Source organism: Lissotriton helveticus, chromosome 1_1 (genome assembly GCF_964261635.1).
Source record: "Lissotriton helveticus chromosome 1_1, aLisHel1.1, whole genome shotgun sequence".
NCBI lineage: Eukaryota > Metazoa > Chordata > Amphibia > Caudata > Salamandridae > Lissotriton > Lissotriton helveticus.
Genome location: NC_136057.1, coordinates 741,624,455 through 741,651,393, shown reverse-complemented (window position 1 = coordinate 741,651,393; position 26,939 = coordinate 741,624,455). Strand labels below are relative to the sequence as shown.

Genomic DNA, 26,939 nt, shown 5'->3' with positions numbered 1-26,939 from the left:
TCCTATCTCCAACAGGAAGAATCTCTGTGTAGATTCCAGGTGAAGTTACTGGGTGGGAGTCTGCACCTGAATAAACTTGGATTTGGGTGAGGTAGTGTCCCCCCAGAGAGATACTACCGCACCTGCCTCACACTCAGCTACTAATCAAGCATAATCCACCTCATCAGTGAATACAGTAGTGAATGTGTTAATCCAGTTACATATTGGTTCTGTTGATAGATTTGTTTTTGCTAAAACAATTACTGTGATGCTAGGGTATTCAGAATGCCTGGGCCAGAAATCTGTAAGTTTTAAGGTAATTTGAGCTTGTTTGCAGCATTGTTGTTTGTCCTAAATAAGATTAAGTTCAAGTGCCATGTGTTATAGACAAGATTTATTTTGGACAGAACGAGGGAGGTGGAATCTGTAGATCATTGGGAGCCGTTTTTTAGGGATCAATGTTGTATGTAATGTCACTGGTTTTGTTCTTGTTTCTAGTGTTCTAAATAGTACACAAGTTTGCATTAAAGATTGGGTAAATGTGAATCAGAAGTATGAAGGGCATTTAATGAACCAATGCTATTTTTTTTAAATGTGTATTCAACTTAAACTACAAAGAAATTAGATTTGTGATAAAGATATTCCCAGGAAAGACTTCATTGTCATTTGCCTTTGAGTGTATAAAAAGATACAATGAAAAATATATGGGAGTGTCACCATAAAACATTTATTTTTTGCTTCTGTTTTGACTACGGCTGACAACTTTACTATACCATTGAATGACATCCCAGAACTGCTCTTCAATTTCTTATTCAAGAATAACTCGAATGTGCCAGTAATTGTAAGGTAAGAGAAACATTTATTTAGTATTTTCACGGAAACAAGCTTTTACTAAAACAATCCAAACAAGAAATAATAAGTGCAGTTAAACAAAATTGGAAACATATTCTTCAGAGGGAAACAATATAAGCCATGCCTGTACATACATTTCTTTGTTTACAATAAATGGTATCGTTTCTCTCAGATACCTGTAGTGTACACAGCACATGAATATCCGTTGATGCATCTTTTGCCAAAGACTTACTCAATTCACTGAAATGTTTTCTATTGTTCATTGGCAATAAAAACTGAAAACCTGTTGGTTCAACAGCATTGTCAATCAAAAATATATGAGCTTAACAGAGCTCTGAATTTGAGAATCTCAAACACTCTTAATGTCCATTAGTGTTTGAGCTTTTTACTCATTGTTTGCAAAATTATTTCTCTCTTTTACAAACTCAATAGCCTGTGTGGTGATAAAGACACAAATACCCACGATTTTAAGCATCAATTTAGCTACAGTGTATACTTTCCTGTGATTTTCCACGATCATTAATAATTTCAGCAAAAATTTGCTGTTCAAATATTTCTTCGTTATACCAGTTCTTTTATTTATTATGACCTCAATTAACGCATTTCTTTTCAAGGTGACTTAATGGACTTATATTTGGTGTAAAGGAACATTCTTCATCCTGACATTTTCCAGGGGTTTTAATCTTTGCTTCACAGTTCCTGAAGGCACTGAGGATCCACCGAACAACAAACGTGGCCATTCTAGAATACAAAAAAAGATAATTTGTAGATGTAATGGAGTTTTGCCCTTTAGATTTAACAAAAATAAATCTCAACTTGGTTTGGATACATTTATGTGATAAAATATATTGCATATGGGCATAAAAGCAAAAGATATCATCCATACTAAAATAATGAAGAATGAAACAAAGAACACTGAAATTATCATTTTATAAAACGGCTGACATCCCTGCATGTGAAGGTAGACAACAGACTGTCATAACAAAATCTGGTATTCTGGATGATAATACACTTCAATCACTGAGAAGAAAGGTTCTTCGCACAGGAAATAGAAAACAAAAGGCCCCTTGAGTGGAAGGCCATAACAAGTAATCACAGAGGTTTGCACAGCCTTTGATCACCATATTTACAGTCTTGTTACTGTTACATCTGAGATATTTCACACTCATCCACTCTCTAAAATGGGTTGTAGAGGGCATTACAATCAGGTCCTTCTCATTTAACCTGGATGAGTTCATACACAGTTCATATATAGATGTGCATTATGATCAGCAACAAGGTGGATTTTTGTGACTTCTCAAACTTCAAAGTAAAAAGAAGGAAGAGTAAATATCTGATTATGGTCTCACAGAAATGATCAGAGCATGGAAACCCTAAAGGGAAAAGCCAATGTATTAAAAGTTATGACCGATTATACCCAAAGCTTTTGAGTGGTCTAACAATTCAAGGACTATAATATCATGCAAATGTTCTGTCATGCTAGGTTCATACATACAACAGCCAATAGTGACTATAGTTTGCTTTGGAAGGTTTAAGGCTCATCTTCGGGAACTGGTAAAAGTAATATTGACCCCTGAGCCACTGTTGCTACCTCTTGGCAAGTTTCCCACTACAGGCTTTTGTGAAAATACCCGAAACAGACTGGAATTTAAGGTGAGAAAATGTGTTTATACACAGGTGCTTTTTTTATATACAGTGGAACTACACTTGAGTGGAAGGGTGAATTCAGAATATTAGATGTTTCCACTGAGGTTCCACTGTCCTGGATGTTCCTAACATCTCCTCAGCCACTCTCGCCTGGAAGAGTCTGCATTGGCTCCCGATCCAGGCCAGGATCTCTTTTAAAATCCTGTGCCTGGTTTTCAGCGCTCTGTCTGGCGGCTGTGCTGAAGCTATAAGTTCCCTTCTGGTTCCTTACACCCCCAGTAGAAACTTACGCTCCGCTGGCAAGAACCTTTTATCCGTCCCTCGGACAAACAGAGTCAGATGGGGTGGAAGGGCCTTTTCCTCTGTGGCCCCTAAACTGTGGAACGCCCTCCCCTCCGAGCTAAAAACACAATCTTCCATGGCGCTTTTTAAGAAATCCTTAAAGACGTGGCTCTTCATCGAGGCCTACCCATAGACATGCTCTCGGACCTAGGATTATGTTTTTTTATTATGTTTTGGTTAGGCGCCTTGACGCCCGATGGGCTAAGTTTCGCAATATAAGTTTATCTCATCATCAGGTTTATAAGGAGAGACGAATCACAGCTCAACATGTTTTAATGAATGATGCAACTAGCATACCTCACAACAACTGACTTGAGTGGAAGACAGGAGAGTAAGCAGCTCGATATTCTTCTCCTTGATATTCTGTCAGTGATCCCTATCAGCTTTTTTAAGTAGTAAGAAACTCACAAAGCAATAGAGGAAATAATGTAAAAAAGTAAATAGTGCCAATAAGCACCAAAGCACCACTTGTGTTCATCTGGTCGAGCTGGACAGGGTTAAAGTCACAAGTTCAGGCTGACTGCGATAAAGAAGGGATCAGATAGAGGGACTAGGTTTGTCCCACTGAAGAGTTTATCTCCTCAAGTCCAAGTCCACAGAAGGAGCTGCAGGTGCAGGTGGAGGATCATGTTTGCGGGGGCCGCAAAGAAGTTGTTGTTGTTGCGAGAGCAGGTCAGACATCTGGAAAGTTGCTGTTGTGGCACGAAGAGCTGGTCGTTGCAGGTGGTTCAATTTGGTGGTCAACGTGGGCTGCTGCTGGGTACACAGACTGTGATGGCTGATGTGGAAGCAATTGTCACTGGAGATTAGGATTGGGGGGTGTCACATATGGTTGTTGTTTAGCACGAAGTGTCCGCTTCGTCGTTGCAACACATCCAAAACATCAGAATTTTTCACCTTTAGTTCAGGATGAATGTACTCTGATGCAAGATAATGGTCCAGGACCTGGGGGGAGCATCTCTTGGGGATTAGAATTCACTCAAGCAGAGGCCTCCAGCACAGCTAAAACAGGTGCAATTGGTGCTGGGCCATTTCAGGGAAGACACTGGCTGCCTGTTTTGTCTCTGTAGCTCAAACAGGAGGTCAGCCAACTTACCCTCATCTGACAACTTATTCCATTCTGCCTTCTTTAGACATGAGGTTAATCCTCCTTTTGAATCTTCCACAGTTCCAAAAGTGTTCGGATAAGAGTTTCTGAAGGTGGTACTTTTATCCCCAGTGCCAGCCTGTATAATCTTCCCCCTTTCCTGGGTTTGGCTCCAAACCACCTAGGGTAACAATATCAGACAGGCCTAAGTTTGCGTTGAAAATGTTATTGGCAGGGCAGGCGGCCCTTCGAGTTCAGGAAGGGGGTGGGCAAAGCCCTGAGGCTAACCCTTGAAGCTCAGTAAGGAGTTCAACCCCAGGACATCCTGCACAGTAGAAGAACACCCTACCCTACATCAAAGGCCCTTTTGTCACCATGTCTGGAAGGAATGCACAACACACCATAGGAGAGCCATTCACACTCATGTGAACCTGGCTACTGGTAGAAAAGCACATTTAGTTTCAGGTAGAAAATGTCAACTTGCTAAAAGTGTCATTTTCAGAATAGTACCTTAAAATCCACCTTCACCATTAAATTTAAATTACAATCAATTGAGTGGAGGAAGCACGTCTCTATCTGTTCCCAAACCTAAATTATCACTTATCAAGTGTAATAAGGTAACCAAGTGTCCGTCTATGACGTTAGGAGTTATTCACTGCAAAAACATGTAACACTTGAGTACACATGTCCTTTCTAAATACCATGCACCCCGCCCTATAAGATTGTACAGCTTACTTTAGGGGGTACTTTTAAGTATTACAAAGTAAGGTTTAGGCCAGGCAAAAAAGATTATTTTGCCAGGAGGAAATGGTGGTTTAAAACTGCACTGCATGTCTTGCAGTTCTTCTTTAGTGGGAAGAGAAATGAGTGCAGTCGCCCATTGGCAGAATTTAATTTACATGCTCTTGGGTACATGTAGTGCCACTTATCAGGGACCTGTAACTGACCGAAATGAGCCAATTAGGCCAATTTAATAATTTTTTAGGGGGTGAGCACAACAACTTTACCACTGGTTATCGGGGCCAAAAACACTGGGGTAATAGGTCTTCGATGATCTTGCCACAACTATAAGTGTGGCATGTACATTCATTCCTTTCTTCAAAGGTTTTCATCCCAGTTCTGGCATCCTAGTGTTTCTTCTTGCAGGCGATGGCAAGGTTACATTTGGAAATGCTCTTTTTTCCATTGCCAACCTTGGTATTTTGGTCCTTGCCCTTCTCCAGCACTGGAAGGAGGATGGTGGTGAGGGTGTGAGATGGCAAGGAAGACTGTAGTCTGGCAGGGGAAGCATTACATGCTCCCCCCTGCAATGGCTGTGTATCAAGCAAGGATACAAATACAGACCCAGGCTGCTATGAAGCCCATGTCTAAAGCAATTTTACTGGCTGGATTTTCAAGCCAGTAAATTGTAGCCTAGTGTTCCTAAACCTTGGAAATGTAGGTGTGGGAACATCGGGCCATTTGTGATCAGGTGGAGCAGTATTGCACCCGGAGATATTGCTTCATCTGACTTGCAATATGGCCAACATAATTCTTCTAAACAGCTTTGATGGCCCTCCTTTTCTAGACTAGTCACAATAGCTAAATGGACTTCTGCTTACCTGCTAAACAAACCCTTCCATATTAATTTAATTTTCAGGTCCTCAATTGTGGGCTAGATGCACGATTTGTCTGGTTAGAAATTGTGACCAGTCTTTTTTGCACCTAGAATGTATTTTGTGAAGTGACCAATGTACTAATAGGTTGGTTCTCAAAATAAGGAATCAGAGTTGGTCCCAATCCAATCTACCTATCTATTACTACTTAGGTTAGTCTCAAATTGCGTCTCACTCTAACTGGTCAAAATCAATGGGATGGTGGCATGTAGGGGTCACCTGACCACCACGTCTCTGTCTGATTTTAAGTAAAGTAAGTAGACTATCTTTGTTTTTTCTAAGTTTAAAAAAAGGTTTTTGTGATAGTTGACAGTGGTCTCCTGGACCACTGACTAATCCTCTAAAACCTTTACCACTTCCATTTGACAAATAAGTTACCATCCTTACTTGGGAGTTGGCGACTATTTAGTTCTTCTAATTTGCAATTTGGAATGGATGCCTACAACATGCAAATTGCAAATCGGTTACCATTCATGAATCCAATTTTAGGATTCGCTTAATCATTACTATCTACTTATATTGGTTTCACAAATACCTATTGTGCAGTCTCAAAACCTCAGATTTTGTAAATCAGAGTGTTTGCGACTGCAAAATAGATTAGTGCATCCGCCCCATAAATCTCTTAGAAGCCGGTGTATATCCTCTAATCCTTAATTGGTGGGAGGCACAGATTTATTTGGCTCAAAACTCTCTTCAGTATTCAGTGGGCCCTGCTTGCCTTTTTCTATAAGTAAAAGTCCTATGTCATTTGGTTCAATTTCAATCAATCAAGGTACGAATCCTGGCCTTTCCATAATCTGGCCTAGACCCCCTTTTCTTATAATGGACATATTTTCTAGAGAATTTTCGTCTGGTAGTCCATATTGCACTTTTAATAGAAGGGGCCTATGTCCATTAGAGCAGGGTTGGTGGGTAAGGCAGTAACTAGCTACTGGAACCGTACCCATTGAAATTCCCAGGCTCCTTGAAGAACAATGGCCTTGCCATTATCACCTTGATGAACAATTCAGGGGTGCTAAGTCTCCCTTGTAATTAGCAGTTCACTCAAAATCATTCTAGGCAGGTTGATTACCATATTCTTATTACATAAGTATGATTTTGAAACACATTCTCACCAAATTGCAGCAAACCATATTCATGAATTCAACATGCAATTACGTATGCATTTGTTATTTCTACTATTTGTGGGAACCTGCACTATAGAAATATATATTTTTTTAATTCAGATGTAATAGGCAGACTTGCCTGTAAAGTATGTGCATCCATATGCTGACAGGTCCAAACACAATAGTGAGTTGTGACAAATAGAAAGCAAGAAACAGTGCTATCCAAGTTTAGTTTTAATTTTAATTTGTTCACAACTATCTATGAACTGATTTAATAACAGTAGTATGCCCATGCACATACTAATACTCCTAATATGAGTCTGTCTCAATCATCTCACCAGTGTGGTCTGTAATGGGACGAAAAGTCTTGTATTGAAACAGAAGCTTATGATGACAAAGAACAATATAGGCAACAGTCCTTAGTAAAGATGTGCATTGTCATGAGTCATAAGATGTACATTGGATCCGTTCACCAGTACATTGCTCATTTCTAGGAAATTTATAAAATGAAGGGAAGGCTGTAATAAACTGGATTAGAATCATCAGAACATTACAAGAACTGTTGCAGGGTTTCTGTACTCACACAGAACTGTGCACAGAGGAGTGGAACCTCGGCAAATTAGGGTGTCCCAAAACTTACCTTAGCAACCAACTCACCCCTTACCGAGCTAGCTACAGTGTCTCATTGGACATATCAAACTCCCAATGTTTAGACAAACCAGAACATGAACTTACAGTACCTCAGGGTACGTGGGACTCATGAACACTCTTTCGTTATATTATCATTACAAACCAGAACATGGAGTAAAGAAGACACATGTGCATTTGAAATGTTTATTTACTAATGCCGTCTTCTCAGGCGCAGTATCTTAGATAATACAAGTATACTTATTATCAGTAGCAAAATTATCAGCATAGTTACTAAGACATAAAAAGCGAATGGTGACAGCATGTTAACATGCTGTAATGAATAAGAGTTAACAACACTTATATCTCACCCTCCCTAACACATATATTATATTATTAGCTAAGAAGGTCTCTTTGGGTTGTTTTAGGGCGGGCCCATACCTTAGTGTCCTAGCATGAAGGAATCACATCAGCATACACCAGCTCTCTCTGCATGTGCACCGCATCAAGTGTGTTAACAATTCTCGTGCAAAGCAATATCAATCCCGCCTCAACCCCAAGTTGGCAAAGGCTGCACTTGTGTTATGACTATGAAGGCGTGGAGATCAGACCTCATAACAATTCCATATCGTGTTGCTCCTGAAACTTCAGCACTCTCCGTGCAGACATGGTTTAACAAACAAAACTGATATCAGAGCAATAACATATTATTCTCACATACACCACGGCAAACCACTAGGTCGAAAGCTAAGTCAACAATTAAGGGTCGTGTGCAGAAGTTGCAAGAAAGGAAAAATGGCGTTTAAATCTCAAATGTACCTATGCTAACTTAACACGATATAAGGATATATAGGAGCTATACAACACCCCCCCATGATCCGAGAACGGACTAAATAAGATAACAGAAGTGCCATGACATGAGAGCAGAATCCAATTATAAACTAGCATGAATAAAAATTCAATTATAAAAACTAATGCTAAAAAATAGCCCACAAGTATAATGTGGCTCAAGCCAATAGGCAAGAAAAAAATGTCTTGACTAAAAGTCAATAAAATCAAGGAAATGCTATCAATCAGCATGTCAATTTGAGGCAGTGTCTATGATAAGACTGTATATGAAAAGTAAGCTGCAACAGCCTCCAGGAGGAAGTCACCGTCCTCATCCGAAAACAGTTCAGCCATCCAATTTAAAAGATGAAAGGAACATACGTGATCTTCCAGCACCGGATCCTCTATAACCATCAGAGGACAGCTCGGTGGGTTTTCAAGAAAACCTCGTTCCAAGAAATTTTGCGCTGCCGACAACACATCCCAGGGACCCATTAGTCCATGTGCCACCGCCAAGGCCATAATCCTTTCGTCAGAACAAACCAACTCGTGAGCAATGATAGGACTCATCAGTTGATCAAAATCGACGTCAGAAGATATTGGTCCGCAGAGACACAAATCAATGGCCCAAAGGAAATCACAGGTCAGGCAGCGAAATACAGGCTGGACACAGGTGAAATAGGAGAACCGAAAAGATAATCCAAACGCCGTGCTTAGAGTCGCCAACGGCAGTGTGCCATAATAATCAAGCATGCGGTTGCGAAACCGCGTCAGTAGCAGATGAGCGTGGTCTTGCACAGGAAGGGCATCCATATTTAAAAAGGCAGAAAACCACCAATGCGCCAGCCGCTAATGCAAGTAAAAACGGGAACCCTCCAAATAAGGACGAAAAAATAGAATGGAAGAAGGCAGGGATGACTCCAAAAATCTTCTCAAAGGAAGTCACGAGACCACCGCTAACAACTTTAAAAAAATGTGCTAGGCCCGTTGTGGAGGATGCGTTAAAGATAGAACGGACCATGGCTCCGAAATGCAAAGGCAAATCAGTGTTTAAAAGAGCCTGAACCTCCGTACGGGTGTTAGCAATGTGAAGCACGAAAGTTTCACGGGCCGAGCTCAAGGCCACCTCTTTCTGGGACAATAGAGCTCTTATTCTAGCCATGCCGCTGAATTCTGCTCCCAAGGTCGGTATCTGTGGCCAAATGGAAGACTCCCTATGTTCACGTGTGGGAGGATAAAGAACATTTCTGCAGCAAATAACTCGCTCACTTACTGTTACTATGAAAGCTATACCTTTAATTAAACCACAACAGTTTTCATTATTGAGCATTAAATAACTACCATTCTCTAACAATTTAAACGTGGGGATGATAGCAGGAACTGGCGTGCCCTGTAAAACGCAAGCCATATTCGGTCGGTCCTTGTTACATGAACCGTGTAACTGTATGTGTCTGCACATTAAAGAATGATCTGGCGTCTCAGTACACTCATCCCCTGTTAGATAAACCTCCTGTTCATCCTTGAAACATCTGTATGTGTATGGGAGTGACCAGACCTCATGAAGAAAACCGCTACCCAAGGGTTCAAAACGACCTATTGGCACATATTTCATACAATTTGAAAACTTATATAAAGCAAAAGGCAGTGTTATTAAACCGTGGATAAGCCACGTAGCAGCAGTGGCCTCTGCCACAGAAAAAGGCAAAGATTCCAACCTTTCAATATGTAGCATAGAAAAGGAAGCATCACGCATTGAAAGCAAGCGTTGTTTGTCTGTCAAATTAAACGGTGCAAACAAAGAGGAAACGTTCATGTATCCCCAGGGAACTTTACCCATTTTCAGAGTCTGAAGTGTCCATGCAAACTGCATGATTGACCGTAATTGATTTTGACCATGGTATAATACAGACACTTCATCATGCACAATATCAACAACAGACGACACAATATTATCTAATGTGTAAATTCTAGAGGAAAGCACGTTAATGCTATTGTCAACAACTGCAAGCACTTTCTCAAGATTCGCCTGATCAATAGCCCTAAGGCGTGAAGCAGCCTCAATCTGTGACAGTTTCCAAATTTCATTGTAAACCCCATATAACCACCTTTTCGACCTGCCACTAGCTGGGCCTTTAATGAAATCATTTAAATCCACGTCTGCATTCAGTTTGGAAAGGTGATACTTAACCGCAGGTAAAGTTGAATGTTTCAGCCAAGCTTGACACAACTTGCCCACAGAGTAAGAGGTGACAGTATGACTCAAATCAAACCGGGGATCAGATCTAACAGTCTTAAAACCGTCAGTTATATTCAAAAATCTTTTTTGGCAAGAATCAGCACTACGGTGCCAAAGCAGCCAACCCTTAGGATTCATACTGGAAATGTTAAAGGAGGAATTAAGAAGCAGAGCCTGTATATCTTTAATGGACAATTGAGTAAAATTACTCCAATCCTCATATTCCTCCAACTCCGGGAAAGACGGGGTGTTCAACCTTTTAGATGTAGCCAATCCAAAGCATGTGGTCTGGGAAATGGTTTCATTTAAAAACAACATATGATTCGGGATGAGACATGCACGGTGCAAAGCCTCAGTGCCTCGTACCTGCCAGGCCCTTGAACCCCAAACCGATTTAAGGTCTATGGTTTCCTTCCATAACTCATAGCCCCCAGTAACTAATTGATTTAGGAAGGCCTTCGAATACAACAATTTGGTATCGGTAAGTCTAACCTTGGACAGTGGCTGTCTTTGAAACCTAAAATAAAAGGACTCGGGATTGGACTGATTAAAGTCAGTGAAATAAGTATACTTTTTAAGAAACGTTTCTGAACTCCCTTGTGTAGGTGCCGGGCAATGTTCCCACTGAGTAAAATTAACAGCATCCCTTCGGGAAGATGTTTTGTGTAAGAAGTGATTGCCATAATGTTGGTAACAGAACAATTCACCATAATTAGCAGATTCTAAATATAAATCCTCAGCATCAAAAGCAGCATAGTATTTCAAATCAGAAAACAAACTTTCCACAGCATTAACATCCCAATCATCAGAACGAATGTTTTGTTTCACCACATCCCCCATATTCACTCTAAGTACATTAGGAACATTAACGACTTCCGTTGGGCCATGAATTTGAAACCGAACTGCATCCCACGCGATTCCATCCAGAACAGGCCAGGCTGTGATGTTAACCAAAGTCAAGTCTCTTTTTAATCTGTGTGTAGAATGTGAAGAGGAAAGTGGGGCCAAAGTTCCATTTAAATGAGTAATGCAAGTTCTCTCCTCGACATAGTGTCCATTCATAATTCGAAAAAAATAAAACACAAAACCAATTGACATAAAAAGGTAAACCGAAAAAAGGACCAGCCAAATGTATATCCAAGGAGGTATTAAAAAATGTTTTTTAAACAGGCTAGCATATACTGCAATTTGAGAGGGTTTTTTCGAGGCAAGGGAAGCAGAGTCAAATGAAAATCTGGATTCCGTGGCTAAACGAGCTTGCAGGTCAGGCATGGACAAATCAGTGGGGTATGTATAGTCCAATTCCTCAACGTTAGTTCCGGGTAAATTATTTAATAATGGACTGGAAACAACAGGTAATTCGATGGCCACTTCAGGTTCAATATTAGAAGCAGTGGGCATGATTGAATTTCTCACAATGGAAGGACAGGAAACAGCTGGTGTCATGCTAAGAAGAATCGGCCACTCTGTGTATCTTGACATTGTCAATAGAAATAAACCTGTTTTCCTTACGACCTGGAAGTGGTGGTAAAATGACTGTTCTTGTGCCCTTCACTCCAAGCACTGGGACCGGAGCTCGATAGGAGGGACCAAACTCTTTCTTGTTGTCGATCTTCTCTCGAACCAGTTCTCCAACTTGGGGTAGCCAGCCAAGTACCGGGATCTGCAACGCATCATCCGATGTGGAGGGCAAATGTTCCTTTGCAAGACTGTCTCTGGTCTTTTGTAGATTCTGTAAAACATTGCAATGTTCATCTGCGTCAAAGGAAGTGGCGCGAACCACAGAGTCTAGACCGTCAAGGTCAGGGACGTACATCTTGATGCCAAAGAGCATTTCGTATGGGGTCCGCCCACCCAGAGACCTTCTAGGGAGATTATTAAGAGCACGCTGCATGCCATAGAGGTGAGCCAGCCAGTTTCTGCCAGTGCCTATAACTCGGGCTGTCAAAGATTGCTTTAAATCACGGTTCATTCGTTCAACTACACTATTACCCTCAGGTCTGTAGGGTGACGAAAACTTGACTTGGACCCCCATCGAAGTCATGGCATCCTTATACGCCTTAGAGGCGAAAGCCGGACCCTGATCCGAATGGAAGGTACCACAGGCAAAAATCCCTATAAAGATACGCAAATCTCTAATGACAGTCCGTGAATCAGCGCTGCGATGTGGCCATACCCACACAAAGCGTGTGCATGAGTCAACTGCTACTAAGATGTACTTATACGCAGTATCAGATGAAAAAGGACCGCAGTGATCTAAATAAACACAGCCTAGTGGTTTATTAGAAATGTACAACTGAGTCTGTGGCGGACGCGTAGCAGTTGAAGGTTTAATCTGCTGGCATATGTCACAAAGAAGGACATAATCACGCGTCTGTTTGTACAGTCCCCGCCACCAAAAACGTTGTTGTAGTTGCGTTACAGTGGCTGAGACGCCCGCATGCGCAGACGCCACACCTTCATGAGCCGCTGTAATCAAGTCTGTTCTGCGATCCGAGTTGGGAATCAGCCGTTCCCCAACATCAGGAATTGTCACAAAAGGAACCTTTTCGGGACTTAAGTGGTATTTATACTTCGAAGGGAATCCCGAAGGATGTTTACTTCCCTTCTCAGAGGCAGCAATCGCTGCCAAGATGTCGCTATCAATCTTGGTTTTAGACCTAGTAACTGCTGCAACTAAGTATGTAGATACTGCTGATTTCGCCGCTTCATCAGCAAGCGAGTTGCCAACAGCGTGAACTCCTACGCGCTGATGACCGAGAGTATGAATCACATAAACGAGTGGCAACATAGCCTTAAGCTCTGCCACTCGAACCCAGATCATTTTATGTTTTATTGTGCTACCCTTGGAATCATGAAAATCATTTTGAATCCAAAAGAACAAGTTTTCATTGTAAGACTGGACACAGTAGTAAGAATCACTTACAATTAGAGTAGTAACACTTGGATCTGCGTACCCCAAAGCTAGTAAGAGAGCACGAAGCTCTGCCAATTGTGCGGTGCAATCGCCCAGGGGCAACGTGTGCACTTCCCTGGAAACGAACTCATCATTCAACATAGCACCGACCACAATGGCGCATGCGGAAACGTAGGCATGTTTAGAGCCATGCGCAACCTGCGCCGACCCATCAGTGTAAATGATGCAATGGAAGTCCTCCAAAGGTCGCATAGCCAGAGGAGCAGGATGAACGAATTCATACTGCAAGTACTCCTGCGACCGTAAGGAAGCGTCAAAAATAAACATGACATCCGTGGATGACAATGACGCTGCCCACTGAATCCACCGAGGGTGCAAAGCCTTTGAATTCGGTACACTGGCTTTCGTGACTGCCTCCAAATGAGGACAGGGTGTTACCACTAGCATGCGTTTCCCCTGAGACAGTGCTCGTTCTTTTAGAATTGCCATCTGTACAGCAGTTAAAACTTTTTCCACTGTGGGAAACCGCATCTCAGCCGAAGTGTACAAGTGTGACTTGTAAGCGATAGGTACTGTGTCACCTTCATTAAAAGTGAGGTATGTGAAACCCACCGTCCCGGGAATTATTCTTATTACCAGGTTGGTGTGGTTATCACGAGTCAGTAAATATTTCGAAGCGAGCAGATCAGCCTGCAAGGATTGCAAAATGGCTGAATGCTCAGGCAGCCAGCATGATTTTGAGAAAGTTGGTTGTATCAAAGCATACAAAGGCTTGATACGCTGGGCATAATCCGGAATGTAAGTTCTGCCGAAATTCAAAAAGCCCAGTAAAGATTGTAATTTTTTCAGAGTTGTTGGCGCGCGCAATTGTGCGCACTTCTCTAAGAAGTGAGGAGCCAAACCTCTACCTTCATTGTTGAGCTCATAGCCCAAAAACAACACTGTGTGTTCTGCAATGTGCGATTTTGCAAAATTAAATTTGTAACCCATGTCTGCAAAGGTACAAATTATGGAATTCACTCGACACAGATGCATCCAAATTTCGTCGTCTGTGAGATAAATATCATCCACATAAGAACATGCATCCGGATCGATTCCCTCCAATAGTGTGACTATTCTGGAGGTGAAGACCCCAGGACTATTTTTGTAGCCCATTGGGAGTCGCCGGAAGCATTTTTGCACACCAGCGGACGTAAAACTTGTCCATTGGGAGCTAAAGCCATCCAGTCTGTGGGCATAAAAACCATTGGAAATGTCAAGCGTTGTCTTGAAACGCTTACGCACTAGACTATCCACTAGGGCAGAGCCGTGAGTATTCTGTACTGCACAGTTACGGCAATGCGAGTTCAAATGCCGGTAATCCAATACCAAACGATATGATCCGTCAGGTTTGGTCACAGTAAAAAGGGGATTATTCATTGGTGACACACACGTTTCAATAACTCCCTGATATTCCAATTGTTCAAGGATTTCTGCGACGGCCGCTTTAGCTTCACGCCGTACGGGATATTGAGGCTGAGGCTGCGGCTCAGACCGCAAAGGAATTTCGTGGCATGGGGACAATTTGTCCCAACCACATTGGTTGCGGTAGAGAGCCGGTGCAAGTGCACGAGCCCACTCTTCTGCAAAATGCTGCGCATGCTCAGTTGAGACAGTGTGCGCGAAACTGGGAAGGATTACCTCCTCCCCTCGCGGCGCTGCGAGCACAAAAGGTGGGGGCCAGTCAGCCTCGGAAAGCAAAATGTCGTACGTAGACGAAAGGTTCTCCCAAAATACCCCTCTGACAGTACGCTGTATGTCACCTTCAATTAACAGGACAATTTCAAAAAGTCTTTCAGGGGGAGCCAATCTCGTATCGGCTGTTTCTATAACAACAAAAACTTCAGTCGCTGTCACCCTCAGTAGTGGACGGAGCGCCTCTCTGACTATGGTAATCTCCGCCGCGCTGTCCAGCAAGGTCAGAGCCCACGTCAGATTCCGAAGCCGCGTTCTCACTATCTGTGGCATATCTATGCGCTGTTAAGGCCGCGACTTTCTTCTTCGCAAACTGCGGACGCTTAGGCGTAGAATCCTCCTGCTTCACTGCGCCGTCTGTCTGGCGGGACTGACCACGTCCTTGCTGGCCACCACGTCCACGTCCACCCCCTCCTCCACCACCGGTCTTCTGGGCCGATGTTTCCTGAAAGGAACGAGGAGAGCGTTGATCAGAACCCTGAAAACGATCAGGTGATTTAATCATCGCGCGATCGCGCAAATCATAAACTCTGTCTGCCGGCGCAGGAGCTTGTATTGCAGGAACAGGATCCTGAGTTTGCCTAGTCTGCTTCCCCTGTGTCTGTTTTTTAGGCCAATTCTGTTTTTTGGACTTGGGCTGGACATCTGTCACTGCAGATTGTCCCTGAGGTTGTTTTTTATCCTTCACTGGAAAATATTTCAGACCTCTACTTGTGCGGCCAATTGTCTTATAAGCGGCCACCACAATCTTTGCTAACTGGCGGGGTTTGTCGGCATCGGGCAGAGCAGCCAAAGCATTCGACACCTGAAAGTTAACTGCATCTCCTTTAACATTGGAGAGAATGAGATCACTTACAATCTCAAAAGAACCACACAGGCGCATACCCAATTCAACCGCTGCCTCTGGACCGTGATCATTCTGAACACGTCTAATGATTTCAGGCAGAGCATTCATAGACGGGGTGCCGAAGCACCTCGTATAAACTGCCGCAAAAGTTTTTCCCCAGCTTTCACAGTCAGCAAGTTCAGGAGTAATATCCTTCGGTAGAGTAATCGTTAACATTCTATGTTTATCAGCAGGAGTAGAATTCGGAAAAACCGCCTCCAGTTGATCAAACTTCTCTGCTAGCCAGAATGGGAAGTCATCGTTGTCAACAGGACGCGCACCAAAAACCGAATTAACCATCACTGGATTGAGACGCATTCCGCCTCGTTCCATGGGAGCGGCCGCACCCCCCTGGGGACCACCAGGAAGATGTCGACCGATGTATTGCACTAAAGCACGAATCACGGAAATGGAAACAACATGTAGCCTGCGAATTTCTGCCAGGGTACAAGCCCCGTGATTCGGGTGCGGGGTAAAGCCACCCAACGCAGGCCAATTTGTACCTGGAATTGAGAGTGGACCTAACCTCGCAGCGGACAAAGAGTGGGGGAGGGCGCCATCAAACCAAACTCGATGCTGCCAATGATCAATAGGTATTTCCAATGCCCTGTACGGCGTATATTCAGCTGGGACATCCGAGGCGGTGTAGGAGTGGAACAAACCAGAATTAGCGTCCACAGCCGGAAACGTAACCCAAGAGTAAAACAACTCGTAAGGAAACGCCGGATCTGCACATACCACGAAAATCACAGCCATCCCATCTACTGGGACCTGGTACGTCTGAAGATGGTTGCGTACCGCTACGCGACTATGCTGCGCAATAGCCACCGCCGCCATGACAACACTGGAAACAAGAACACACAAAGAATACTTTGTAGCACAACTGGGTAGTAATTCAAAGAAACCGTTTAAGAAAGAATCAAGCTTGAATAAAGACCTATTTCAAAAAATAGGTAGGTTTCACCGACACCCCGTTTTCCGGAAACGGATGTGAAGGGGTTAAGGCATGAACGATAAACTACTCGAGTGTCATGATATAAGACCACCGAAACCGTTGGGCGCCATGTTGCAGGGTTTCTGTACTCACACAGAACTGTGCACAGAGGAGTGGAACCTCGGCAAATTAGGGTGTCCCAAAACTTACCTTAGCAACCAACTCACCCCTTACCGAGCTAGCTACAGGGGCCTATGTCCATTAGAGCAGGGTTGGTGGGTAAGGCAGTAACTAGCTACTGGAACCGTACCCATTGAAATTCCCAGGCTCCTTGAAGAACAATGGCCTTGCCATTATCACCTTGATGAACAATTCAGGGGTGCTAAGTCTCCCTTGTAATTAGCAGTTCACTCAAAATCATTCTAGGCAGGTTGATTACCATATTCTTATTACATAAGTATGATTTTGAAACACATTCTCACCAAATTGCAGCAAACCATATTCATGAATTCAACATGCAATTACGTATGCATTTGTTATTTCTACTATTTGTGGGAACCTGCACTATAGAAATATATATTTTTTTAATTCAGATGTAATAGGCAGACTTGCCTGTAAAGTATGTGCATCCATATGCTGACAGGTCCAAACACAATAGTGAGTTGTGACAAATAGAAAGCAAGAAACAGTGCTATCCAAGTTTAGTTTTAATTTTAATTTGTTCACAACTATCTATGAACTGATTTAATAACAGTAGTATGCCCATGCACATACTAATACTCCTAATATGAGTCTGTCTCAATCATCTCACCAGTGTGGTCTGTAATGGGACGAAAAGTCTTGTATTGAAACAGAAGCTTATGATGACAAAGAACAATATAGGCAACAGTCCTTAGTAAAGATGTGCATTGTCATGAGTCATAAGATGTACATTGGATCCGTTCACCAGTACATTGCTCATTTCTAGGAAATTTATAAAATGAAGGGAAGGCTGTAATAAACTGGATTAGAATCATCAGAACATTACAAGAACTGTTGCAGGGTTTCTGTACTCACACAGAACTGTGCACAGAGGAGTGGAACCTCGGCAAATTAGGGTGTCCCAAAACTTACCTTAGCAACCAACTCACCCCTTACCGAGCTAGCTACAGTGTCTCATTGGACATATCAAACTCCCAATGTTTAGACAAACCAGAACATGAACTTACAGTACCTCAGGGTACGTGGGACTCATGAACACTCTTTCGTTATATTATCATTACAAACCAGAACATGGAGTAAAGAAGACACATGTGCATTTGAAATGTTTATTTACTAATGCCGTCTTCTCAGGCGCAGTATCTTAGATAATACAAGTATACTTATTATCAGTAGCAAAATTATCAGCATAGTTACTAAGACATAAAAAGCGAATGGTGACAGCATGTTAACATGCTGTAATGAATAAGAGTTAACAACACTTATATCTCACCCTCCCTAACACATATATTATATTATTAGCTAAGAAGGTCTCTTTGGGTTGTTTTAGGGCGGGCCCATACCTTAGTGTCCTAGCATGAAGGAATCACATCAGCATACACCAGCTCTCTCTGCATGTGCACCGCATCAAGTGTGTTAACAATTCTCGTGCAAAGCAATATCAATCCCGCCTCAACCCCAAGTTGGCAAAGGCTGCACTTGTGTTATGACTATGAAGGCGTGGAGATCAGACCTCATAACAATTCCATATCGTGTTGCTCCTGAAACTTCAGCACTCTCCGTGCAGACATGGTTTAACAAACAAAACTGATATCAGAGCAATAACATATTATTCTCACATACACCACGGCAAACCACTAGGTCGAAAGCTAAGTCAACAATTAAGGGTCGTGTGCAGAAGTTGCAAGAAAGGAAAAATGGCGTTTAAATCTCAAATGTACCTATGCTAACTTAACACGATATAAGGATATATAGGAGCTATACAACAGAACCATATTCCTTGCTTCTGTAAACCATACAATAAATCAAGGCCCCAGTGACAAATCAGGCATCTGTTCTAATGACCCAGCATTTAACGGAGATGGCGTATAGGGTTCAACACACACATAATGGAGTTGTGTGTACTGCAAAGGAAAGTCTGTCCTCCTCTTTCATTGTCAGTATTGTCTGATGTGCCATCAACCCACAGAGGTGCGTGTTGTTGCAACTGGAATAGGGTTCTGATGACCATAAAAGTCATGCTTCTCATGTTGTCCTCTGCTTAGGGCTTTAAGTGGGCCAGGTCCACCTGGTGCTGAGCACTGGCAGTTTTAAAAAGGGATACAAAAGGGGGTGGTACAAAAGGGGGTGGTGATGGACGGAGCATCTGAACCAATCAAACACTCACACCCAGTCAACAGATCTGGGCTTAATCCATCACCGTTATTTAGCCCACTCTGCCACCCCAGTTCAGATATGGCCATATGCAAATCAGTCTGCCTCATGGGAACAGTCCAGCCCGAACTGCCAAGCCATGCCTTCCCTGGACCAGAAACAAGCCACCCGCTTTTGTACCAGTTTTAAAAAGGGGGCATCAAAATGGACCCTATCGGGCTCCGTTTTAATGCCCTGGCCTGGCAATACCAACTGGTAGACAGACATTGTAAACTCTGCTCATGCTACACCTGCCAGTCGTACCTCCACCTCTATCACAGAACATGTAAATGAAATGCAACTGGAAGAAGGAGGGCCTTGGATGATTTTTTCAAAAGCATCCTGGGCTCACCATGGCTCCTTTATCTGCTTGATTCGAGCAATGTGCCTAGGATTACTTTGGAACCTTTTCAGGTCTGTCAGCCTTAGGGTGGTCTTCCTCCTCCATTTTTTGCTGATCTCATTTTTCTAGCCTTAGGACTCCGCACACTTTACCACTGATAACCAGTGCTAAAGTGCATGTACTTACTCCTCAAAACATGGTAATATTTGCTTATACCCAATAGGCATATTTAACTTGCTTAGTCCCTGGTAAAGTGATACTAATTGTAACTAGGGCCTGTAATGTAAATGCTGCCAGTGTGCTTTCACCATTGATTGTGACACACACTTAAGTAGCCCTTTCAAACCAAATCAGGCTTTCCACTGCAGAATGTGTGTGCAGTTTTAAACTGTCACTTCAACCTGGCAAAATAAACATTGTTCTAGGCCCAAATCTTCATTTTAATGCATATGCCATCCCTAGGGTTGGCCCTGGGCTGCCCAGAGGGCAGGGTGCAGTGTCTTAAACACTTAGGACATATACCTTTAAATTGTATATGTCCTGCTAGTGAAAAACTCTTACATTTGTTTTTCACTGCCGCCGGGCCTACCACTCCCACAAGATAGCATTTGAGATACCTTAATACATTTAATAGGCTGTAACTTCCAAATGGGAACAGGTCATCAGTTCATGTTTTGTGTCTTTGGAATTGTAATGTAAAATCCTCTCTTACGGTAAAGTTGGATTTTTAATTACAATTGAGAAAATGCCACTTATGGAAAGTTGGCAATTTTCTGCTTTAACCATTTGCTTCTGTAGGCTAGTCTCTGGGTCACATGACTGGGTGTAGGTGTAACTGGGCTTTGTGCATTTCTCCTAGACAGCAACACACAATAGAGAGCTTAGGTGTGCCTGGATGGACCATCACTGGCAGGATAGGAGTGAGGAGCTATGTACAGTCCTTACACTTGAATAGGATGAGCCCTGCCTCCAGATAAAGGGCTGCATACCACCTGTGGTTAATCAATCAGGAGCCAGGACCAGTAAGGCAAGACACCTGTGTATTTCAAAGGAGAACCTCCAGAAGCTTTTCCCACTTCAAGGGCAGAACTGGGCATAAATATTGGACCTCAGACACTAACTCTCCAATGAACATTTGTTCTTGTGAATACTCTGCCAGGAATATGGACTACTGTGCTGCTGAAAGGCCTGTCACTCTGATAGACCGCTACTCTGAAGGACTGCTGCAGTGCTGTGGTGACCCTCTGCCTGCTGCTCTCTTGCCTGGGTGAGTTGGACTGGACCTGCATGTGTTGAACCCAGCACCCTAGAGGGATTCAAGAGTTAGTTGTCTGGCCATCTGGTTTGAGCCTCAGTGACAGAAGGCTGCAACAACTGTGGCCCCAGCACCTGGGCTCTGCCACCTGTGAGTATACAATGCCAAGTGGTGCCACCTCAGTCCTGGACCATTGTAAGTGGTCTCTGCCAGCCTCTGTGGACCTTGAGGAACCAGCCTATTTCCTCTGCTGTGCGACGCAACTCCAAGAAGAACTGATGCATCGCTGCTGCTTCGTGGATTTACTCAGTGGCAAAGACCTGCATCATACCAGTTGCCTCATCAGACTGCTACTGCATGACGCATCCTTGGCACAGGCCCTTACGTCCCTTGTTGATAGCATGACGATGATGACCGACTCTGCATCGCAACCTCCCAGCTTATCAGAATTGATGCATCACCTTGACTGTGTAATGCATCCTCAACGCTGGACTTCACATCCCAAAACCTTGAATAGGCCTGGGTGGAGTTCCACAAGTGGTGGAGTACTGCGCAAACTGCAGTTCATACTGATCTTCCTGCCACCAGGGTAGAAATTCTACCCGAGCGGCAGCTCGCGCTTGCCAACTTACCGTTGCTGATCATGAGGGGGAAAAAAAATTCTGCATAGCGAAACAGGGTTTTCTGCACTTCGCGAGCTCAGTGACGCACGGAATGCAGGTAACTCTGAAAACTCCATGAAGGGAGGGGAGTTCACCACCCAGGGTTACCCTTGAGGACAGAATCCTCAATGTTGACACAGGACTCCACAACGTAGCCTTGCTGCATCTCAGAACCGACGCGTGCTTTGGCAGCACGACGCATCTGTGACATGGACCCTCACAATGCTCCACAAACCAGGATTTAGGGTACTTTGTTCAGTTGGCCTAACTGCGTTCTGTAGCTGACCCACTCTCCATCGTAGTCAGCCTGAATTTGTGACTTTGTCCAGGTCCAGTGAGACCAGATATCTACAGTTGCCACTTTAAGCTTTTTGGAGCTATTTTCACTGAAATCATTAAACTTGCATATCTCCTGTTCTGCTGATTGTATTTTTGTCATTTTAGTCCTGAATTTATCAAACGTCACTCAGTTTCACTGTATTACTGTTTGACTTGTTGCACAAATACTTTACACATAGCCTCTCAGTTAAGCCTGACTGCTCTGTGCTCAGTTTGCTGGCACTGAGGTTGAACGATGCCAGAATTCCAGCCCTGCTGATTCCTGTTATCCTCATGTGAGGGATGCTGCCTAGCTCTCCAGCAGGACAGATAGCTTGATGACACTAACAAGCAGTTAATGGGGAGTTAAATCAACCTACAGGGATTTGGCAGATTCACTAACACTAGAAATGATAGGCTAGGATGAGCTTTGTAGGAGTACAATATCCTATATATTATACTTGTACGCAAGTATATATCTTCTGTAATCAGCAAAATGGTTGAACTGTTTATCTTTTTCACCATTCTTGTAATGCTAATCACATTATGCTGTTTCCTTCTATTGATTATTGCAGAACAATTATTTCACTCAAGAATCACAATGCTTCAATAAACATTTAAATGCTTTACTGTGTATTTCTTGTGTGTCTCTTAGGGTATGCATAAGTAACTAGGTGCAAGGGTTCTATGTCTGGTATCATGATTTTCTTGATGAGTCATGTTCTGAGGTTTCACATCCATCTGTTACCTTGTCAGGTTAGGGGAACAGATAGTGCACTATGAGCTAGCAGGTCTAAGTCCAACATACTCGATCGGTGAGCATGGAATCAGTCACGCACAGTACTGATGGTTATATTGTCCAACAAATACACAATTTTACTTGGGAAATTATAAGCAGTATGACACTTAAACCAGAAACCTAATTTCTTACAAGCCTCCTTCAGCAGCCCAGCTTAATGTTCTGACCTTTGCCACTGGTGTAGTGTTGGCAAAACGTAATCATCCCTGGAAAGACACCACATCGGAATAAGGAGAGTCATGATTGGCACTTGGCAGGGACCAGCCTGGTTTTAAGTAATGATTTAAAGACCACGCAGTTCCCCTTTTTGTCACACCTTTTTCTCCTCCTCGCCGCTTGATATCGATGAATTGGTGTTTCAGCTGCAGAGGCAGGAGTGCACAATAGATGCATGTATGTATCTTGGTATTGGTAGTAACCACTTCAGGGGTCAAACAGGCCAATAAACAAATGCGGTAACAGTTTAGCTTCCAGGCTGATGTGGGGCAGCATGAGAGCTGTGCCCACGTGAGTGTGAAACAGCACCAATTTTAGGTTATAGAAAAAAAGTTATGCAAGGAATGAGTCGGGATTCAATACGTTTCACTTATGTCATATATTCATTTATGCGGCATGGAGGAGAGACACGTCTGTGGGCATTTATTGTCAATGTGTCCTGTTCACTCATTGACTGCTGTTGCACAAGGCAGGCAGATACGTTTGGAGTGTGTCGTGTGCTCCACTGCACACTCAACAGTCAAAGAAGGATTGCCTTCAACACACAGCACACTAACGTGAGTGCTATTTAACCAATTACACATTAAGTTAAGAAAATATCAGGATTTAAAACACTACAACTGGGGAAGCTTGCCTTTGGATCCCCCATGCCTTTTGAATGCATGTATTTGCGTCTTCCAAGGACAACTTGTGCTCGGTGCCTGCTTTCAATCATATCATTTGTAAAGCGCACTACTCACCCATGAGGGTCTCAAGGCGCTGGGTTGGGGAATGCTGCTACTGCTCAAAAAGCCAGGTCTTGAGGAGTTTTCTGAAGGTCAGCAGGTCTTTGTTCTGCCGTAGGTGGATGGGGAGGGTGTTCCAGGTCTTGGTGGCGAGGTGGGAGCACGATCTGCCACCGGAGGTCGCTCTTCAGAAGCAGGATACTGTGGCGAGGGCGAGGTCGGCGGAGCGGAGCTGTCGGGTGGGGGTGTAGAAGCTGATTCGTCTGTTGAAGTGCGTTGGTCCGGTGTTGTGGAGTTCCTTGTGTGCGTGGGTGAGGAGCTTGAAGGTCATCCTCTTGTTAACTGGGAGCCAGTGCAGGCCTCTCAGGTGGGGTGTGATGTGGCTGCGGTGAGGGATGTTGAGCATCAGGCGTGCAGAGGCGTTCTAGATGCGTTGGATCCGTCTCAGGAGTTTGGCCAAGGCTCCTGCCTAGAGGGTGTTTCCGTAGTCCAACCTGCTGCTGACGAGGGCCTGGGTGACTGTTCTTCTCATTTCAGTGGGGATCTGCTTTGGTCGCTTGGCCATAATCGGAAGGGACATGTAAATGGTGCAACAAACATCATGTTTGATTTGATAGGCTGTCTCCAAAATGTAATGAAGGTGTATTTTTTTTTAACACAGAGTGGTGTTTTATTTTATTTTATTGCATCACATTACATCACTGCATTAAGAGTCATTCATTAAAAGTCAGGGTTATGTGAGTATACCCTTATTTAGAATCCGTTTTTACACATTATGCAACATTGTAGGCTTTTAAAACAAACACAGAAGTGTTTTTCGTACAGTGCGCAATTTGATTTAGGACATCCCCTTAATTGTGTAGGTCATGCCCCTTTAATATCTTTGCCTCACTCCTTTTTAGAGATCCCCCTGTTTTTTATCCCACTTAAAGCCTTGCCACTGCTTCTCACTTGTGTCAGAGAAGATGCCATGTTGCGAAGATTCGCTACATCCACAACCCCCCAATTCCAACCTCCCCATTTCGCAAGACAACTCATCTGATTCAGTCTGACCATTGAGACATCTGATAATAAATACTCAATGCTGTATTCCTTGTTAGGCCTACAAACACCAGGCTCACCCTTCCGTACATCAGGGCTCTGTCACCTGCATCCTGTACCTGCTGTGATACAACATATGTTATGTTCTGTTACATAACCTATGAAGTGCTTATTACTGATCCATTGTGATTGAGCAGCTTCCAGTTGCTGTGTGGAGTTACTAGCAAAAACAGTTTTGATCCTAAAACTGTTCTGTGTTAAAGTCTGCCTAGCATTTAACAGGCATGTCTATTTCTTTGATTTTCAAATGGGCAACAAGCCGCTTAGCTCATACATGTAGCCGGGCTCATTTTAGATGACAGAAGGTGACTGTACTATAAGTAGACAGGTATATGCAGAAAGAACCATGACATTAGGGAGGATGCCATTGTTATACGTCTGTCTTTTCTTCAGCACCTGAACTCCAATTCCTGGGAATCTCTTAATTATTGAAAACTTGGGTTGTTGTGCTATGGGACAATGTTTGAGTCACTTCTTGGATCATGGGGTCCCTGCAGCTGAGAGTAGATGCTTGACAATAATGCAACCCTGTGGATGTAGAAGGTGTTTGTGTTTGAAGGCACTAGGAGAACTCTGAACCCCCCTTCAATGTAGAACCTGTATGACTATATTGAACTGAAAAAGGCACTATGAATATGTTGTGCTCAATCTCACTGAGTTCCAGCAACTGCTAATTAGAAAGGAAAAAAACACCAGAGTATATTTATTGTGAGAATCAATTTACTGAACCACTTCATTTTGCATTCTTCTTACCCAGGCATTCTTAGACTACATCTCAATGTTTTCTGCACATAAACTTGACGAAGAAATTATTCAATATTATCATTTTAAATATTTAATCAGCCGCCTAAGAGAGGCCATCATTTAGATTTTATGTCTCCATCTTAGTTAACTATTAAGGCCATAAAATATATCTAACTTAACAATGATTTGTAAGGATTATCGTACTTCAGATCCTGCATTGATATTGCTTCTTATTCATGTTTACTCTTGCTCTACTTAAGTACAGTTTAAAGTACAGTACTGTAATTTTCTACTTTGATATGTGTTTCTGTTTTGTTAACTCTACAGAGTAGACTACTGTACTTTATTTTTCTGAATGAATACGTGAGCCATAGAGGTCTGAATTCAAAATGATGTTTGTTTCAAAAACATTATATATTAAGGGGCTTATTTACAATAAACTGACACATCTCTGTGTTAGACGAGCTATGCATCAATTTCTTTACGCCTGGGAAATAACCCTTGCACCACCATCGGAGCAAAAGTCATGCATTGCTGGAGTTGTGTTGTAAGCCTGATGCAATTCCAGCAATTCTTGGGGAGGCCTTTACTTAATACACTGCGTCACTCATAACGCCTGCTCCATGCAGGCATAAGGTTTTGATGGAGTGGCATTGTAAAATTGGCGCAGTGAAATCTTGTAGATTTCACTGCATCACTTCTACAAAGCTTTCTCATGTGGGAACGCCCTCCCTGCATACATTATACCCGACACAGGTATAATGTGGTGCAGGGGTTTACAAGGTGAAGCATCGGCCTAGATACTTCATGTTGTTAATAGGCAGCAAATGGTGCATTGTTTATGCCGCCGCTGCGTCACAAAAAGTGACCCAACAACGGCGCAAAAGTGTTGCAGGGGGCTTTTAAATAAGTCCCTAAATGTTAAACTGAACAAGGGTGTTGTACTTAGCCCTTTCTGCAAGTTCACCCCAAACCTTTTGCCTTCAACTGAATTCGTTTTTGTTAGCTTTAGTTCTTTGTGCACTTTAACACTGCTGACCAGTGCTAAAGTGCTTCTGTCCTCTCCCTAAAACATGGAACAATTGACCTACACCTGATTGGCATATGTAATTCAGTCGTAAGTCCCTAGTGAATGGTACTAACTGTAGCCAGGCCCGCAAATTAAAAGCTACTAGTGGGCCTGCCATACTCATTGTGCCACCCACTAAAGTATCCTTTTTGAAAACATGAATTAGGCTTGCCACGCCAGCTTTTAGTGCAGTGTAAACTGCCATTTCTACCTCGCAAAATAGCCCTGAAGTGTTGGGCTCCTCAACACTGTGAATGATCCAACGATGACTGCCAATGTGAAGCTCCTTGACTGCATACAGAAACAACGTTAGTCCCGCGGAAAAATTACCTTCTCAATGTCGGGCGCATTGAGTTTATTTCATAGTGGAGGAGGCTGTGAGGAGCAGGGAGAGCATCACAGATGCAAAGAGCAGGCTGGTGGTGTGGGTTGTTATCACAGTAGCACGAAGAGCCAGTTGGGTGTCACAGCAGTTATTTACAGGGC

The 26,939-nt window shown here is 43.1% G+C and overlaps 1 protein-coding gene across 5 annotated transcripts in view; it reads right to left on the bottom strand.

Annotated features, from left to right (window-relative positions):
- Positions 1 to 818: 818 nt before the first annotated feature.
- NELL2 (neural EGFL like 2) overlaps positions 819 to 26,939 on the bottom strand; it is a 1,115,698-nt gene continuing 1,089,577 nt past the window's right edge. For 4 of the 5 annotated variants that reach the window (XM_078674276.1, XM_078674273.1, XM_078674275.1 and 1 more), the window contains one exon: positions 819 to 1,572. In XM_078674276.1, the coding sequence (XP_078530402.1) occupies positions 1,522 to 1,572 (51 nt within the window). In that variant the 3' untranslated portion in view covers positions 819 to 1,521. The remainder of the gene's footprint in view (positions 1,573 to 26,939) is intronic. The other variant, XM_078674277.1, reaches the window with a different exon arrangement.